This window comes from Pomacea canaliculata, linkage group LG4 (assembly GCF_003073045.1).
Source record: "Pomacea canaliculata isolate SZHN2017 linkage group LG4, ASM307304v1, whole genome shotgun sequence".
Classification (NCBI taxonomy): Eukaryota; Metazoa; Mollusca; class Gastropoda; order Architaenioglossa; family Ampullariidae; genus Pomacea; species Pomacea canaliculata.
This window is the reverse complement of record NC_037593.1, coordinates 2,561,473-2,581,655: the sequence shown is the minus strand read 5'-3', so window position 1 is coordinate 2,581,655 and position 20,183 is coordinate 2,561,473. Positions and strand designations below refer to the sequence as shown.

General features: G+C 41.1%; 1 protein-coding gene and 1 long non-coding RNA gene across 11 annotated transcripts in view; one reads left to right on the top strand and one right to left on the bottom strand.

Annotated features, from left to right (window-relative positions):
- The window catches only part of LOC112563194 (serine-aspartate repeat-containing protein F-like), a 31,435-nt gene that overhangs the window by 9,178 nt on the left and 2,074 nt on the right, over positions 1 to 20,183 (bottom strand). Inside the window, exons 1-8 of one of the 10 annotated variants that reach the window (XM_025236983.1) lie at positions 16,254 to 16,352; positions 15,826 to 15,952; positions 15,306 to 15,407; positions 11,815 to 12,566; positions 2,696 to 2,857; positions 1,233 to 1,568; positions 802 to 852; positions 265 to 415 (exon numbers count right to left, since the gene is read on the bottom strand). In XM_025236983.1, the coding sequence (XP_025092768.1) occupies positions 265 to 415; positions 802 to 852; positions 1,233 to 1,568; positions 2,696 to 2,857; positions 11,815 to 12,309 (1,195 nt within the window). In that variant the 5' untranslated portion in view covers positions 12,310 to 12,566; positions 15,306 to 15,407; positions 15,826 to 15,952; positions 16,254 to 16,352. Of the gene's footprint in view, positions 1 to 264; positions 416 to 801; positions 853 to 1,232; positions 1,569 to 2,695; positions 2,858 to 5,985; positions 6,924 to 7,121; positions 7,248 to 11,814; positions 12,567 to 14,279; positions 14,536 to 15,305; positions 15,408 to 15,825; positions 15,953 to 16,253; positions 16,359 to 17,956; positions 19,008 to 20,183 lie in introns of those variants that run through there. The other 9 variants (XM_025236989.1, XM_025236981.1, XM_025236985.1 and 6 more) reach the window with 9 other exon arrangements.
- On the top strand, positions 7,379 to 14,181 carry LOC112563199. Its single transcript, XR_003098979.1, has 3 exons — positions 7,379 to 9,523; positions 9,797 to 10,699; positions 13,003 to 14,181. It is a non-coding gene; the product is annotated as an uncharacterized LOC112563199 (long non-coding RNA).

Genomic DNA, 20,183 nt, shown 5'->3' with positions numbered 1-20,183 from the left:
ACACATATTAGTTTATACACAATCATATATGCATGCATGTTAGTTCTTACATACTGATGCATTTTAGTTTATATGCACATATGCATGCATATCACATACATTCTTGTGTTTATTAGTTTATACACACACAACATATTTGCAGTCACATAGAAACACAAACATACATATGCTGACATATGCAAACTTGTACCTGTACTGAAACACCCATGAATGCCTGCATATACACACATATACACCCTCTTTCTGTCATAGACACCTGCCTACCTTCTGTGTCTTTGGAAATAGCTTCTGGAGAATCAGTTGCAGTTTTGATGAAGCTGCCTCTTGAGGGTCTTTTCCTTCTGGCTATAGATCCCTTTTTGCTGAGGGTCCTCTTCTGCTTGCTGTGGTCAAGATTCAGGTGAGAAGAATCAAGCTGTTCATCAAAAAGGGACAAAAAAGTAAAAAAAAATATTTACTTCTATAAGTATATTCCAGTCAAACACATTATATGGAGCCCTTAATAATGAAGCAAACACAGTATGGAACAATCTTAATCAGGCAAAAGAAATTTTACAATGTTAAGATATATTCTGAAGTACCACAGGTAGGTTTAACTTGTAAAAATGAGTCTGATCAGTTCACCAATTTCAAAGTCAGATATATATATATTCTACTTTTTGATTTAATTAAAGATGGAAAAAAATCACAAAAATTTTTTTTCAGGAAAGTGACCTCTTGGATTACCTGAGAATATACTGTTAGATTGGAGCTATTTTCTATTCTTAAAGAAAATTACAATTTGCACAGATCTGCTCTCACCTCAAGCACAGCAAAATCCATATCAGTATCATTTGCAGATTTTTCGTTTTCCTGCATAAGCAGACATTAGTGGTAAATATTAGCAATAACAAACAATGCTAAAGTGAACAACAATGACTCAACAATACAAAATTACTTCAGTTCTGTCTCTGTTAAATGAAGCTTTCATAACAGACACCATGCAGTGAAGAAAAAAAAATCACATTTTCAAAGATTAGCTTTCTTTCAAGAGTTTTGTCTTTAAGGGTCTGTCAAAATCCTTCCAACTGCATTAGAAATCATGACAAGACTGTGCATATGCAATAAAGTCAATGTAGGTGACAACCATTACCACTAACACCATTACTGAGCAACGTATTATTAAACAAAAGGGCAAACATTGCAGATTCAAGAATGTTAATCATGACTGACACCAAAAAGCTCAATTGCACCTTATCTGGCTCGGAGATGCTGCTGCCGGGCTGTAAGTTTGTTTCGTGATCCTCTCTCTTGTTTCTTAGCAACACTTTCTCACTATCTGCGTCTTTCTGACTTACAGTCTCTTCAAAGTCTGCTAAATCAACTGTAATATCTGGAGAGGCCTCCTTTTGTGAAAGTAGCCTCCCTTTACCATCTCTGTCTGCATCAAGCAGATCATTCAATGTGGTGTTTGAATCATCCATGGTGTTCTCAGATGCATCACTGGTGTTTACTGGCATCTTGTCAAATGTGTCATCTACAAATTCATCCAGATCCTCATCAGTGGATGGCCTGCTACTGACTGGAGACTGCAATTTCAAAATTTAGATAACAAGACATGCTGGGAGTACTCAGCATTCAGAAAATACTCTCTAAAACTGAAGATAGAGGCTTTCATTTATTTAACTGAAGCTAAAGAGACAATGATTTGTTATGTTTGTAATGAAGTGTTTTTATGAATGTATTCACTCAATGTATCACTGTATGGACTCAGGAGGTTATTAGAACAAGCCAGCATTATTTTCTGTACAGTGAAGAACATGTGAAAATGAATCCTGATCACTCAATGCTCCATGAAATTTACTGGTATTGCTCAGCTGAGATTAACATGTAGGTTTCTACTCAGGGAACCACTTGTCTGGTATTTCTCAGGCAATGACTGTAGCATCTAGACCAGTGTTTTACCAGTCTCTAAATCAAGGAAGCTAGTTGAAAGCTAAATGGCTTTCCAAAACAGTCTGAAGTCCTTTCCGATATTGCATGTGGCAAAGTATGTCAGTTTTATATCTACAGCCCACTATTCATGAAATAACGCACACAGTAGTAATCCTAAATGAAATGCCAAATTTTAGTTTTTGTTATTTAATTATATAAAAAAATGATAGGATGTGACTTAAAATAAAAGGAGATAAAACAATGATATGAAATGCAACATGGGATTAGAATGAAGTCCTAAATTCCCTGCACCCTCATAAGCCCTCAAACACGGAAACAAAAGAAAACCATTCGTAAACTAAAGCTGAGGATTATGGAAACCTATAACTGCTGCAAAGGTTAGGGAATTGAGAACACATCTAAAAATAAATATCACTAGCCTGGTCTCTGAGAATATATCTGCTTTTAAAAGAATGTACATTTTTCTATGAATTTTCCAGTTGATGCATTAAAAAGAATTTTTTTTCTGCCAAAAGCCCTCATGCCAAAAAAAAAAAAAATGATGGAGCAACTAAGTGGTTTTATTTAATAGCTTAAATTATTGGTGATAATTTTACAGCTTTTGTTATATGATCTACACTATAAATCATCATCTACCATCCATCCTGATAAATAATTTATGGGATATTGTCACCCAGTCCACAATTTTTACACTAATGAATATTAAGAGCCATTAACAACAAAAAATGGTATGCTATAAGCCATTGCCAATTAATCTTACTGTTAATTTCACCATATTTTCCATGTCTCCTGGCAAATCCCAAATATCTGGGGACAGTGGAGACTGGTTTGTTTTCTCTGAGTCTTCAGTTGTTCTTGAGTCTACAGTCCACTCATTGCAAGAGAGAAGCACCAAATCTTCTGAAGACACTGTCTTGTTCAGCTGTTAAAAAAAAAAGGAACATTTAAAATCTGAAGCTTCAGTGAGTAAAAGTAAGTTGAATAAACACCGTCATAGATTCCTATCTCAAAATCTCACCTGTCAAATGCTGGTAGGAGGGTAAGTTCATTAACTTCAATTCCTTGAATATATGCTTAGAACTACAACAAATATTTTACAATTCTGTTATATGCAGCACTATGACTTTTAGACTAGTGTGTTGGGGAAGGAACATTGCAAAGTAGTACAGACACAAATTAAACAAGAACACTAAAAAAAAATCAGAACAGGAGTTTATAGTAGAAACAGAATGATATAGAGACAATGTATGACAAACTTTTGCTCAACAAACTGACTATAATTTTAGCCCACTATTCACACCCACTCCAAAAGGAATTAGACATTAAAAGCCATAAACAAAAGTGGTAAGTTTAGATTTCCTAGAACTAGAACCAGACATTATTTGCATTCATTTATTCTGGCTGCAATTTAGATATAGGACCAACTCATACACAGAATACAAATACACGCATGAATGTAGATGGCCATACTGCTTGCTCCCATTCATGAGTGTCTGATTTTTTGGTTTACTTTTTGATGTCATACTTGTTGATTGTGGCCATATGATGCATACAGATTTGTATTGCTGTGAGAGAGCCTAAGAACGCTAGTATAAATTATTACAAATGAAGAACTCGAACTGCAAGGTGTTTTTATGTATTTTTTAATAGTTGGTGATTATTTGATGTAAAGAGATGTTCTAATGTTTCTGTCAGCAAACAAAATAACTTCCTGAAAAGGATTAGTAAATACGTATTGTATTGCTTTCCAGTGTGTGACCCAGTCTAGTCTCATTCCTGTTTCCTCTCTATCAGTTTGCAGTGTCAACAAGAACTAACATGTTTGTGCATTTTTTGGAATTGTGCGGCAGTTAAGATTACTTCTAAACATACACTAATTTGGGATTTGTGCAGGTGCTTACTGTCTGGGTCACTCAAAGTCTACACATATTGGTGAAAGGTGTTTGTTTGGAACGGAGGCCTCTAGCATTTTTTGGTAACTCTGCATGGCCTCTTACTTTTATCATCATGCTTTCCCAGTTGATAAAAGTTGGGTGGGACAATTAAATATGTGAACAGTGCAAACAGTGTTTCAGTGCATGTTAATATTGTTTTCTTTATTCTCATGCAGGATGATGAATGGGTGGGAAATGCTGAAGCAGGGTCACAACAGAGACATCTTTCAGCCTGTGCTGTGTACAAGGGTCAGCAGTGAAATATTTGTTGCTATACAAAAAACCTCCACAAAACATTCTGAGCATATAATGTAAATTATGCCAGCTGCCGGCTCAAGTGTTGGTGTTTGCAAGCAACAGAAGTAATGATGATCCTGCTCCTCTGCCACTCCTGCCCACAACAAGGCAGGAGAGTTACCAGAGATGCCTTGCTACTTGCTCTCTTCCCTAGTGTATGCATGTTTTATGCGCATATGCTTCATGTGCATTGTGCTATATACATTTTATATGTGCATGTTTTACACGTGCAGACTATATGCATGTTTTATGTATATGTATTTCCACATTTTCTATTGCTTGATTTATTTCTGATTGTGCCTATGTTTCCATGTTTTATGTGCATGTTTATGGGTGTACAAGTGCATATGTCCTGTTTATGTGTCCCTATCCTACAAGTGTGTGTTCAGACATGTGCTTATAGACCAAGCTTTTATAAAAATGTGTTAACTGTCCCAGAACAAGTTGCAGTGTAGCATCATTATGGGAAGTGAAGAAGCCGCCAAAAATTCAAGCCTTTCATATCTCTTATCTCTTGTCCTATCAACTGTATGTCATTTACTGGCTCCTGACAGTTCAACTAATTATACTAATTATACACCCATTCCGAAAGGTCTAGTACATCACACCCTGACAGTTCAACTAATTATACATTCATTTTAAAAGGTCTAGTACATCATATGCAATTTTTTTAACCTTTGCTGTGCAGCACACTTTCGGTAAAAAGCATTAAACCAGTGCAAAAAGAAGAGTTGTTTAATTTATGTTTTAATACCTACAAAAGCATTATTGTCAAAACTGTGATGCATTTTATATTTCCTAAAGTAACAAAGAGCTTTTTGCCTTAAACTATCAATACCAGAAAGCACTGATAATTCTAGTTAACATCAAAGCCTTTTTTTTGCAAAAACTAACAGATGTTTGCTCAGCATTGTTAATATGAACTAGATTATGCTACATATGCTATTTTAAGTACAGTCTGCTATGTACTTTTGTGGATGGGTGCGGGGTGCTGGTGGAGGATTGGAGTGTGTTTCATGATGTGTGGATGGAAAAGGTGGAGGGAACCGACTTTACTAGCATATCTGATAAAAGCATCAGGTCTTTAACAGAGACCCCTAGTACCCTGACTGTGAAAGCTGCAGTTTGAATATGTTCAGCACCGGCCAATATGAGAATATGGATATTGGCTGCACTGTTTTGAGCAGTAGTAAAAGTAGACCCCTAAGTGCTTCAGTGATCAATAATGCATTAATGAGACCTAACATTTGCTTGGTACTGGTAGCAAAGGTACATGTACCCTCTCCCGTTCTCCCCTTTTCGTCTCCAGAGGGAAATTACAGCAGAGCTTTGTTTCATGTACCTCTATACACCTCCCTATTATACACACGTATATACAAAAAGTATGCATACATATTATTTGCCCCCCTTCCCCACACATGCACCAGATCCTCCACACACAAACAGCAAACACAAAAATTCTCTCATCTCCCTCCCCCTGCCTTATGTGTGCACACATTCACACAATCTCTTTCACACACACACGTGCAAGTGTACATATAGTCTCTTTCTCTAACTCCAGCGTAGGTGTGCCCTTACATGTACACACACATACTCTCTCATTCACATACACATGCACACATGAATGTATGCAGGGACACAATGCAATCAGCCCTGTTTACACAGAAATAAGTTGCATAATTATGCATAAAGCCCCCTACAAAAATCACAACACAGGCTGGGGAATGAGGGTGAGTAGTTTTTTTTTTTAACGATGTCTTTCAAATCCTGCTTGTCCAAATAAAAAGATGATTCCATGAAGTAATCGTTGCATACGTACCCACACCAGGCATCAACTGATGATTTATCGAAGATGAGAACCACTAACTTTGCGATAAAGGTTAACCCTCGAGTGATCGTTTAACAAGGGTCATACACATACACGGGTGCAAAAGCAGTTCCATGTCGCACTTCGCTCAGCTTGTTGTTAATGTCTTTAAAATCCAAGTGTTGCTCCATTTTCGTTCCAGGCCAGAAGAACGTACACGTCCTCTTCCCCTTGCTGTTAGTCTCTTTTTTTACAAAAATTTTATTGTTGCTCTCGCAGACTGGCACAGCAGCCCCGCTAAATCGGCGCTAACACTGGTTACAACCCTCGCCGACTCTGCTCTTGTTAGATTCTTAGCTTGACTCACATTTTCTTCCACCATCAATAAACATGCTTTTGAAGTTTTGGAGAAAATACTGTCAAAAACTAAAATGTAACTTTTTCCTTTAGTCACACCCCAGATTATCCTTCTTTCAGTGTCCGGAGGGTGAAATACACAAGGCGCGTGCTGCTGAGGATGCGGGCGAGGAAGGTTATCGTGAAACTGACACGGTGACTACGTCGTCGTTGGATGTCAAAGAGACGGCGGGAACCAGGCACGGAAGAGACCAGCAGGGTCTGGCTATACAGACCTAACTGGCACAACAGCTTTTTTTCGGGCGTAATTAATCACGTGCTAATTGAGGCTACTTTTGGCGCAGTGGTGTTGCTCCTGTTACATGGTTGTGGGTGGAGGAACGTGCGATGTACACCACCGCTTTGTCGAACGCGCGAGTTTGCATGCGTGTGTGTGTATGGATGGATGAAAGCACGTGCATGTTTACGTGTGTGTGTGTTAGAGAGGAAGAAAGAAAAAAGAATCAGAGGCAATGTGAATCTGAAACTTTCTGCAAGGCGAAAACACACACACACATCTCTGTATGAAAGATCGACTTCCTTTCACCCCCGCCACCCTCCTGACCTTTCCCCTCACTCCGTTTCCTACACACCCATCTGCAGACCTCTTAGACTCAGCACCGCCGTCCTGACACAGTTTCTTGCATACGTCTGATGAGTTGTGGAGGCTGGGAGGGTAGGGGGTTGCGAGTGAACAAATTCCTCTCGTCTGCACGCAGTCGCAAGAGCTGAAAATCAGACGCTCCACTCACCCTACTCGGCGACCATGGCAGTTTGAAGTGTGCGGCACGAAGCCCTGGCGGCCGACACTCGGGGGCCATACGGAGTCGAAGTTAATGCAGGCTGTATGTACACTGTCTGTTGACAGCAGCTACAAGAGCAACGAATCTCACTCTCGTCCAATAATGTCATCGACCTTCGGCCCCAATGCATCTACGGGCTACCGCAGCGATGTTATTGCGTTTATACACTCTCTAATGGAAAGTGCAGCTCTGTCACTTTGAAAGAGAATAACATGGTGAGGGCGGGGGTATCCCTAGGAGAGTGAAAGAGAAACAGAAAGACAGGAGACACGAGAGAGATAGGAGACAAGAGAAATGAAGAGAGGGTGGGGGGATGAATTTATTCTTGCTAAAGGATCTGCACATTTCGAAACCTGGATGTAACCTTCAGACATGTTCAGAATCTTTGTACCGCGGTGACCTGGATGACCAATCTCTCTCATCCTCGGTAGGAGACGTCATATGGCGGCATCCGTGGCGCTGATGAGGGTCTGGCTTACGACAAACGGATATGGTCCCTGGTCTTAGCACGAGCTACCGCAAAGGTAGCTATGGACCGAAAATCCGAAAATAAAGTGGGATCAACCCGACACACAGATAGTCCCTAGCATCCAGCTATCGCGCCATTGGATGAGGACACACTGGAGCTATCGCATTTCTTAGCCAAGCTCAGTAAAGAACTGAAAACAGGAAAGGAAGAGGCTAAAGGTGAGATAAACAAAGCAAGTTAAATAAAAGTTGCGGAAACAGCAAATCTGAGACAATACCTCATGTAATTTCGTTCTATTACCATGCAGTAGACTGTTATCAACAACGTTGGTGACAATGACCGAGCAGTCCGAGCTAACTGGCGCTGAACAATGAATGAACATGATCTGTTAAGGGCGTTATTTCGACACTCCCCGATTCTCTTCCTCCCCCTTTTCTTTGGCGGGCCAGTGAACCATGACTGTGGCCGAGGTTGTCTGGATGCGCGTGACAGGAAAGAGGAGCGGGCGGTGGGTTGGGGAAAGTGAGGGGCTGCTGACCTGTCGCCTTTTGTCATACAAACTTCGGCAGGTGGACGGAAATGAAAGCACGTGACCAAGAAAGAATCGCATCACCAAACACCGCATCACCTGTCCCTTGACCCTCTCCATCTTCGGGTTATAGCTTCGCCGAAATGTGCTAACAGTTTTTTTTTCCGGTGAAGAATTTCTCTTAACTCTTGGTCAGAAGGCTAACAGATTTAAATTGTAACTACTCCTTTTGCTCGTATTAGTCGAACCGTGTGAAACAGCGTTAACAGGAATCTTGTAGGAAGTTACAGGGATTTCTAGCCATGCGTCTTTGTCCACAAACTTAGCACATTAAGGCCTAGTTACAACAGCATGAGCAATTAATTTTTTAACAAGTACGAAAATTCGTAGCAAAATCAGTCTTGGATGTCACGGCACTTGTTTAAACCAAAGATCATGCGATCCAAGATTGTACACTCCTTCAAAACTCGCCTGGATTCAATGACGTCTTGTCCGTTGTAATCGCCCGTTATTTTCACTTTCCAGGGGTGAACTATGCTGACACTCATGCCCAAATGGGATCTTAATTCGACAAACCTTTCTGCCGGTTTAAATGATTATCCAACCCGCTATACACTGAACTGATATATCTCCTTAGTAAGCATAGTATAGCAACTTGACTGAGCCGACACTGCCAACAGACATAGGGCAAAGTGCAAACCTGTTTCCATACTCGTCGAATGTTACCACACCAACCTCGGCACTGTCAAAACAAAACAAACAACCCCCCCCCCAAAAAAAACAAAACAACAACAACCCAAAACAAAACAAAACATAAAAACAACGACGTAGTAACTAGAACAAGAGAGAGGAAAACAAACTTTTGGTTGGTCAGGGCAAAACAAAGTCGACGGGGAGGGAAGGGGAGCCAAAGACTGGGTCGACTTATGCCGACGTCCATGGTGTGTAAGTCTGAGAATTGTGGACCAAACTCGAGAACACCTTGCACTGCGGGTCGTACGTGACAAAGTCTGGCGTGGAGAAGCCAGTCAAGCCGTCAGCCCTATTGAATCTGTTGACTTCACAAGTGTTTACATTCTCATCCCTCCTAGGTGTCCTTTGTACGAGGCGGGGCCAAGAAAAGAAAGTGGTTGGGTGGAGCAAGGTCACAATATTTCAAGGTGTACCGGTGAATGTTAACATAAAGTAAACTGATAATTTCGTAATCCAACAGACGTATTTCTAAATCTTTCTTTTTTCAGTCCTATACTGAATCTGATGTTACTGGATAAACAGATATTGTGCTGGAGTCGAAAACTCCGGTACAGGACTGTAAATGCACGCGAAACCCAAAAGGAAATCAAGAATTCACAGGTAAACTCGATCTCTACTTATTGCCTGTAAGTTTTCATGTAGGACATGACACATATATAATAACAAAATGGGACGAAAAGTAAGGTTTAGAAAGTGAATGAGCTAACCTTGTCCTGAGAACGAATCAGCTAATTCTTTGCAAAACGTTTATCAGTAAACACGATGCATTGGTGCGATGTGCTTATACCTACCCATTAAAACTGATTTGATAACAGTTGACACAGTGACGTGGCTGTGGTGCTAAATATTCGATTGATGTCACCGTTATTTCAGATGGCTAGCTACAAACTTACAGCTCCACGTAACACATGTTACTAGTGTCCACCTGTTTAGCAGAGCTCTTTACACTTACCTGACTACGGTGACATTTTCTCGTAATCCACCTGAATGGCAATCCGGCAGCGAGACATACGAGGGCCTGGCACACTGGCTGACATTCCCTGTATAGTGTAGGTGTGAGTACATCTGGGACCCTCACCTCACCAGGAACCCAATCTCCACTTGGGCCTGGCACATAGTAGCGATCCCCCCGCTCTGCTCTGCCTCCCCTCCTAAGGTCTCACTGCTTGGTCCTATTCAAAGTCAGCTGGTGGAAAACAACGAAGGTAAGGCCGTCCTCCACCCCCAAGCGCCCTGCTATCCTTTTCTCAGTTTACCAAAAGTGAAATGGCAATACTAGGAAGAAATTAAGGTGTAGAAGAATCGCCACTGCTACCCCTGCACTTGACTGAGTAGTTCTTGTATTTCTCACATTATGCTTCCCAACGCGCATGCATGAGTGCGGACACCCGCATTCAAGAGGACAGCTAGGCAACATTCCATTAGCAGCATTGATTATATCATCAAAATCGTGACAGAAAATACATGTCAAAGGAGATCAATAAATCCTCAAACAGGAACTGACAAGTTTTAACAGCTTATAGTTGGCGTACATTCGGATACAGAAAAAAAAATTTAACCCTAAAATCCAAACCGCCGCTTTAATGCAAACCGATACACATTCATAACCACCGTCACAGAATAAGGCGACACTAGGTCAGGTATTTTTGTGAGCACTTGAAGTGAGTATTTTTTGGTGGCGAAAATGTGTCTCTCAGTGACATGCAGGCCAGACGAAAAGAAGGGACAGGTGTCTGGTGTACCCGGGCACGGCGCTGTGAAGGAGGCCCGGTCTTGGTCAGTGAATTTTTTTCCTTCTTCTTTTCTTTTTCAGGAAATGTTGACAGAGCGTTCCTCAGTTTGGGGATTTTTTTCCCTAAGGTATACTACAGGTTTGATCCTTTACCGCCGCTTTTCCTCATTTAGTAACAACTCACGAGTAAGCAACTTTATATGTTAAGTAGTGACGTAGATCCTTGTACATTTGTCCTAATGTTTGCAGTCTGTTATGTTACTGAATGAAAGTAGATATTGCCAATCGAATTGAAAAACATATTATTATAAACTGGGAAAATAATTTATGATTACAAGGGGCCCGGAGAGGTCGTCTGCTGTGGTGACATGATGGTACTTGAACAAATTCACGGCCCAATATTCCTGCACAGAAACTAGGTCTGCACACTTAATACTATAGATTTTTGACTGGTTTGCTTCAGCACACATACTAGACCTTCCGGATCACTGGCAACTTTACTTGTTGTATAGGTTCCAAGATTTCATATTTTCATGAGTTAAGGGCTTTATTCCTAATTATTTATGCTAGGGATCAAATGCAGCACGGCCTGGACTTTGTGCCATTTGTAGTATCTCCCCTGTTCACCAGTATTTGTAGTATTTTGTACCATTTTTGCTGTGTCATCCATGTGGAATATTATGTCACAAATCATAAGAGCTCTCATCAGCTGAAGTTCTTGAAGTAAGTATTGTTGGTTCACTCTCACCATTCTCAACTCATGAATGCACATGTACATGCCCCATTCTCTCTCTCTCCCACACACACAAAACCGTACTGAGCACTGGAGGGCCTGGTAAGAAGCATGTGATAAAGAATTTCCCATTACATGTACCGACAGACAAGACATAAGCACAAACTATCATGATGCACTGACTTCATCCACTCACAGAATTTCTTAATAAAACAATCAATTACTAATAAGCTTATCCTTCCATGATAAAATCTTAGGCTCCCTCAAAAATGTAACTGTATAAAAGAATTTAACTGCTTAAAAACAGGAAAATAAATATTCCTTTCTTGGTATATGCAGTATGTGTTCTTTCATACTGAAATGTTACTCGAGTAGCATTTTTTTAAGAATCAAGTGTAAAAGAAGTATGGAAATGAAACAAGTTACCTGTACATCACTGGTAGAAATCTCAGGTGTATCTAAAAAATCTTGGAAACGGTCACGGACCCTTGCATGAGGCAGTAAGGTAGTGTTGAGATCTGCCTTGCTATCAGCAGTGTGTTCCATTGTGTCAGATATCTCAGTGGAGATGGGGTTTGAACTGATGAAGGTGATGCATTCTGCAATGCCAGATGTCTCATTAGCAATGGCATTCGAGATTCTCTCAGTGTTCATCTCTTCGGTGTCAGCACAGCTTGATGTTTCTATGCCTAATAGGTCCTCATTTTCAATAGAAAATGAAGTCATCGAAAGTGTTGAAGAGTCCCTGTCACCAAAGTCTTCGAAAATGTCCAGCATATCTTCTCGAGTTGACAACAATGTCTCAATGCCATTGGTTGTTGTGACGGTGTCATTTGTTTCCATGGTGACAGATGGTACTGTGCCATTTAGAGTATCGATATCATACTCAGAAGAATTGCAAAAAGGTTCAAAAGAATCCATGCTTTGAATGAAGAAGATTGTGTATGGCTGTAAATATATCGCAAAATTTTAATATGAAGATTGTGGTGGAAGATTACAAGCAATAAAAAGGCCAGAGTTAATGGACTAGATGGAGTAGCATATTAGATGGTCACAATGTTTCTAGAGGACTCCAGACAAAGTTTGGAATGTCTCAATGGCTGCACTGCCTGGAAGATGACCTCAATGCTAGCTGGTGCCCAAGATGGACCTCCGCACTCTGAACTTTAGCTGTATAACTGAAATCACACAAAAATAATGAAGTAAGAGCTAGCTCCATAATAGTGAAATCATTCTTCCTTACTTCTTCCTCTTTTCTCTATGTGTTTGTGCATTCTTGAAAGTGAATACATAATTGTTTGAATACATAGATGTGTTTCTCAAAGTTAACAATAGCAATCATATATTATTTTAAATATAATAATAGTTCTTGAGAAAGAAAACTATAAGAGCTAGGGTAAAGCACATGGACCTGATAACAGGTCTAAGAGTTTACATATATCATGCTTTAGGTGCCTCATCTTCTACACATTAATCACATTTTCTCATCTGTTTAATTTCAATCCCCCTCCTAATAAAAACTAAAAATGAACTGCTTAAGAGCCCACACAAAGCTAATGCCCCACCATCACCTATTTTGCACCTTTGTATTAAGAATGTTATTGTTGTTTGCAGCATGTTTCAGACCATCACAATCCAATGAAATGGCAGAAAACTGTTTCATTCAGAACGCTGGAATGAATCAAGCTGACATACTCCAGATTACAAGTAACTGACTCCGTCATGTGGTGCCACATGTGACTGACTGCCTAACAGAGGTGTGTCAATGGATTAACTGCCCCACAAAGTACACATATCAAGTAGCTTCCTCCCAAAGTACATGTCAAGTAAGTGACTGATTCACAAAGAAATTGTCAAATAACTGTCCCATAGTGCCAGAAATGTTTCATCTAGATTATAATTCAACTAAGTAGAGCCCACTCAATAGTCAAGCTATAAAACTGACAACTGGTATAAACACTGTTTGCTTGCAAGAGTAGCAGGGTAAATATACAACCACTAGGAGATCACTGTACTTGTACTTGCTCCTTCTATTGATCTTAAGTTCCTTAGCAAACTATAGTAAAACAAATTTTTTAAAAAGTTAACACAGACCCAGCTGTAGATTTTCCCCTCAGATATTTATAGCTAAGGGCTTATTACTTTGGGAAAGTGTGATACTGGTCAAAGTCCAAATAAAAGAAATAAATAAGAGTGAGATAAAACAGATCAATATCATCACTTGCAAACATCCTTATTGTTGATAAGTATATATATATTTGCTTTCTGGATAGACCAAGTACAGAAGAGGCAAAATCTTTTTTCTTAAAAAATTCCCAAATCATTTGCTAAGCATAAATGCATGTGATTTAACATCTAAGGGCGTACATACACCAGGTAACTTGTAACAATGCCTTTTGGACCACTTTATTTGAAGCCTGCTCTTATTACCTGCCATGGTTCTCCTGGATGTAAAGACTGAGGTCTTGCTTCATAGAAAGTGAAAGTGAGCATAATATAGTACGTAAGTGAAAATAGAATAGGTTCTTGTGTGCTGGAAATAACTGACCGATTCTGAGATAGACTTTTACCTACAATCACGCTTCACACGCACTTAGACACTGATCGAGTGTGACGCCAATTGACCACCACTGTCACCTGACCTGTATGTTTTGAAACCTGAATTTCGTGACAGTCTTGGACTTAAACTGTCGAGGCGGAGATCGTCCCACAGAGGGGCGTATCCATGCGGTTATCAGTTAGAACTGTCGGTTGCATCAAACAATGCAAAGCTTCGATCGAGCAGTTAAGAAAAAAAAAAAAAACCAGCAAGATTTTTGAAAATAATATCAAACAAGAAACATTTTCAATGCAAGCTGAGGTCTAGACACATGAAAAGGTCTCAGTCTTACGGTTTGCTCATCACAGGTGACGAAGGTGAAGGTGACGTGGGGAAGACCTGTAAAACACCAACAACGACAATGCTCGACGACAGGTGGCATGTGTCGGCGTCGCCATATCTTGGCTTCTGTCGACGTCACTTTCATGACGAAGACAGACACCCAACCACTGCGTTCACGTACGCACGCACACACGCACTGCCATATGCCGCGCCTGCGTTCGGGGCACCTGGCCTCCTCAGGTCACGTGACAAGCCCAAATCGATACCTGGCCGGTGAGGTGGGAGGAGACGAGCAGCAGACGCGAGAAACGGGGCGTGACCTTTGTGACGCAGGCAGTAAACAACGAGGGGTTGCCTCGGTGCATGCGATCAAGGTGTAGCGTGAAGCTGACGCCAAACAGTGGGACGTGCGCAAATTATGGCGGGGGATGGGGCAGGGGAGAGAGAGACTGTCAGAGGGGGGAGAGGAACGGTCAACTGACACACTCAAATTTCTAAACAGCGCCATTTAGACAGCGTAAACATACTGATTGCAGCTGCAGCTGTGACCTCAGCTTGGAGGCACAGCGCTGACAATGTGTTTGTGTGTAGTGGGTAGAGAGTGGTAGGAAGGAAAAAGGGTCGTGAACTGTCAACATAGATGTCTGCAACAAAGCTGACATCGCCTAGGTGACAAAAGACGAGGCCTATATAGTCGCGTCTATCAAGAGTACCGACCATCTGTTACAGTACGCTTGCTGTTTAATACTGGCCACAGCTTTAAACTACATCAGCCCTTTAAAAAAGCATTAGCATTACGACAGACTGACATCTCTCTAGCATTTCCTACAAGAGAAATTCGCGCGCACACACACACGAGTTTTGTCACTTTGATATCTGCTCCTGTTGCCTACCATGATTTCATGTGCATCATCTGGACACTCACCGGGACTTTTAAGATTTGAAAGATGACACTGGTAAGATCTCTATCCCCCATCTACCTCACTACCTGTAAAAGCCAGGAAGAACAGTTTCGCAGCAGTTACAAATATCTTACATCATTGTTCCTAATAGGCAGCTACAGCATTGCCAGATCCTCCATCTCGAAGGAAACTCGAGGCAACAGCCAAAGGCTGGAAGCAGCCGCTGGTAATCAAAGCTAAATGACAGTGAGATCACAGGTAAATGGTAATCGCCTAACATAATCATCGATTACAGGTAAAATACATTATATGTAGAGTTAACGGTACAAGTTACAAACTGTTTTTATAACTAGTTTTAAAACTAGACGTGGGAGAAGGTTAAAATCACATCATTTACACCCACTGCATCGAGTGTGCATTTACACCATCGTCTAATGGTTTATCAGTGAACATGCCGATCAAACGATCAGATGTAGTTATATCCCTGATCAGCTTATCTATTACACTGGACACTCCCATCACGCATCGCCTCATCTCCCGCCAGTCTGCTCTAGCGCAAGGACGAACAAACGAGCAAAACAAAAAACAAATTTTCGCAAAAGTAGGTGATTAATGTTGTCAAATAATGGCAGAGAAATGATCTAAACAACATACCGGAATGTACACGCATTAAGTATGTGTATGACGGCCTCCGGTGCTGGATTCTGCGCATTGTTGCAGTCCTCGCCGAGGGAAGAATCCAAGTTGCCATAATGCCGTGTGTAAATATCTCTTTTTGGCCCTTGCACAGGGAGAAATTGATGTTGTTAATTACATATAGAACTCCATGTGCGTCTGTTTTAAAACAAGGCCGAACTTTGATGGTTGCGATGACAGCCTTCAAAGGAGGATGCGGCCTTGGAAGTAATCCGACACTTGCGCCGCCTACCCACGGCGATCACACTTTCCCTCTACACAAATGAGCGCTTGTCCAACATAACTCTAATGCATGTATTTAAGAATATATATTTTTACATAAATTTCCGTGCTTGTGTTACTTCGTGTGGTGTGTCATCATAACAAGCTCTTAATAAGTACCTCACCTTGTGCAATCCACTTTGCAATCCTGGCGGGGTGAGTGGAGACGATGAAATTCGAGCGAACGCCGCGCATGCAAGCTGAACTGTTTTAGACGATCGTGCCTTCAGTCATTAAATGATGTGTAGGAAATTAGCAAGATTACTTCCTGGTAACTGAAACCCTCAGATGTAAGGGTCTGGGTGTCCCAGAGGCAAAGCCAGTCCTGTGAGTCTTTGATCTAGCCATCTCGTCATGTCGGAAGCTGTGACTTCCTTCTTAATGTCAACATACATATGGCGTCTTTGCCCGTTATGTTTACATCGGTAGAGAACGGAACTAACTCGACTGTTACATTTACACGGTAACGTGCTATAGTCCTTTGTCTCTGTAGATAATGTAACAAACTCACTTCTTTTGCTTATAATGGGACACCCCTCGCCCGTTATAATGTGTCTTCGACAGCTATTACGTCATCGCCCGTTATGTGTGTGATATGACGCCCTCGTGTATTGTGTTTATATTGTAACGTCCTGTCTTGCTATTACACCATTGCCCGTTATGTTTGTAGATGGCGATCTCACCCGCAGTAGTTGAAGACAACGTTACGTCCGTTAATTGAGCACATAACGTGGCGTCCCGTTGTTTTTGGTGCATCTAGTTGTACATCACCAATGATCTCTTGCTAGATAAACATGCCGTTAATAGATGTAACAGAAAGTTAATTACAGGTGATACGTGTCTCGCAGATAATATAACCAGATGGTTGGTTGCAGGGCCGCCGAGAGCCAGCATGGGCCTCGGTAGACGATCTTTGCGGGCCCCGTGTAATTGTAATCGTCAATTATTTTACCAGTATACAATAACATGTTTACAGTTCGATTGGAAATATCTACATTTCATTCAGGGTTAGTAAGATTGCAAACATCATGACTAATGCACTAGGACAGTGGTTCTTAACCGGGGTTCGATCGAACCCTAGGGGTTCGATGAGTCGGTCTCAGGGGTTCGGCGGAGCCTCCGCCATGGAGGTCAAGACACACCCGCAATTCGTGATGACACTAAAGAAGGGTTCGGTGAATGTGCATATGAAGCTTGTGGGTTCGGCACCTCAAAAAAGGTTAAGAACCACTGCACTAGGATCTGTATCACCACTTGAGCATATAAAATTGTTTACACGTGTGGTTAGTAAATGGAAAAGTGACATTGAAGGATCAAAGTTGTAGTACCCCGCTCCATAGGTTAAAAAAAAATCTCCAGAGTGAGGACTTAACCCTAACCCTGACGTCAACCTTCCTATCCTTTAAAAGAAAAAAGAAGGGAACAAATCCACTGACCAAGGCCGGACCCCCTTCACAGCTGCGGGCCCGGATACACCATAAATACAAGCCCAGACCTACCTATCCTCCTTTATGTCAGCATTACGTTTGTAATATGGAAAAAAATGAAGCACTAATGGGTCGAAGAATGGGTTAGCTATCAATACCTAAAAAACTTCCACTAATGTGGAGATATCTGGGACAGGTGATCGACTCCATACACTTTTACACAATTTGGCTCTTACATGACTTTCCATTGCGTTCTGGTTGGATTTTATTAGCACTGCCTAACGTCTGATTTAACTTTCAAAATTACAGTATTGCTTAGCGCAGTTTGATTGGATCGTTAGTCTCAGCCATTTATTCTCTCTCTATATAAAGAAACTATTTTTTTTTTAGAAAATATTTACCTTTCAATGCATTCTTTGCGCATTTCCTTTGCATTGTTTTCGAGGATCACTTGAAGTAATCTTTGCTTTTTTCTCTGATCCATGTCACGAAGGTCGGCATTTTTCTTCCTTTCACGAAGAAGTGCTTGATGCGATTTTTGCTCTTCTGATCTTTAATTTTCACGGTTTTTTTTTTTTTTAATTTGGAAGTTTCATTGGCAGATTTACAGTACTATCATCTGCCGTTTGTGAAAAATTCGTTTCCAGATGAAACACAAAGAGCGCATGCCAAGAAAGACCGAGTTGAAGTGCAGTATGTATCCATGTATAGGTAAAAATCTATTATTAAATTTGCGCTCAGTTGAAAAGTTCACACCGAAATTATGGGCAAGCCCGTAAAGGAAGTGTCAACTGCCTCCTACCTATCGTCATAAATAGATGGTTAATGACTCTTTTACGAAACGTGTAAATCTCGTCTATCTAGTGTTGCTAGCTTTTACTTTGTCTGCTTGTGTCGTAGTGCCAATTTTTCAATTCCCTCTCACTCGACCAGCTGATTTTTCCTGCTTGTAGTCCTGGGGCCGTCTGCAGGGTCCGATAGAGCCTTTCGTGCTGACAGCTGTCGCAGCGATGAGCTGGTATGCAGGGACACTCCAACTGGCTTCATTAATCATCCGCAGTATGTCGTTTGAGCTTATGAATAGATACATCAGGAAACAAGCTGCACAGATTTGTATGGATAAAGACTGCTGATTAAATCTCCACGAAACAACAAATTGTCCTGCACCAAACTTAGGATGTTACCACGTGTCCGAATGTCTGAAACCAAAGCTATCTTCTACAGCACCAACACAAATGCGTGTATGTACTCATAAACCATACTTTTACAAAAAAGTTCTTGCAAGGGTAATGTGGGGCAATTAAAAATGATTTTGGTTGTTAAGTCGTGGATCAGGTTACAATTATAAACATAGGCACTATATTCTTATCTGTCGTCTGCAGGAACAAATCATTTTTCAATGACTTGTTCTAATGCTTCAAAAAGTTTGGTTTGGTTTTGTCGAACCAGACCTTCATATCACCCTTGACACGCAAGCTGATGAAAAACATGCAGTATAAATGTAATTTTTAAAAAACCAATCGAGGTTGAAGGTGATGACAGCTGGAAGCTCGATCGTTGATGGGGACTGTAGATGGCAGGAAGTGTGAGAAAATGTCGTCCATCGTCAGTGTGAAAAGCTTGGCATTGGGGTTTAGCCAGCAAAGATCTGACAGGGCGATGAAAGACTGGCAGGCTGACTCATGTTGGACGGGAACTTTTACAAGGGACATAATTCCGTCGTTGACGAAACTTTGGCAAGACAACTGACAGTTCCCCATCAATAACAGCCTCGTAATCAGTTTTGTGCGAACTGCTTTGAGTGCGATCCTATTTTTAGCATTTGATCGCACGATTTCGGTTATGACAACACAAAACGATGATATCATACTCTAGATTCAGATCGTCCCGTAAATGGTTTCTTCCTTGGTTTTTCTTTTGGATCAGCCGTAGGGGAGCAATCTGATGAAGCGCAGCTGAGGTGAACTCACACCGTCGGGTCCGGTAATCTACTCGATTTAGAATGTCCCCTAGTGAACAGCCCGTTCACTCCACGTTTGTCGCACGGCCTTTCCTCTTTTTACCAACGCATCGGCGACCCTCAGCGTAGCCTTAAAGTACCACCTTTCGGACGACATGACCGAATAATTTCATATTTTCACGCTTAACATTCGTGATCAGTGGCTCCTGTGGACCTATTAGTCCTCTGACTAGGTTGCGGGTGGATTCGTTTGTCATTTGCTCCCTGTAGAAGATCCAGAGGAGCTTCCTGAAGCACTTTATTTCGAACGCAGAGATCCGCTGTTGTTCTATTAAAAGCATATACATCTTGCAGCCGTACAGTATGACCGGGAGAGATATAGAGTCTAAAAACGAAAAAAAAACCCCAACAAAACAACAACAACAACAACAACCCCCCAAAAAAACACCCAACAAAAACAAAACAAAAAAAACAAAAAACAAAAAAAACAAAAACAAAAAAAAACCAAAAGACAAAACAAAACAAAAAACGGACGCTTTTACTATCCCAAATTTTGTTCAGTCTCCTCATCGCCGCTGTTGCCACCATGATTCTTCGAAAAACATCCTCCGCACTGTTACCGTCACTGGTAATGGTCGCGCCCAAATATTTGAAGGACTGATACCATA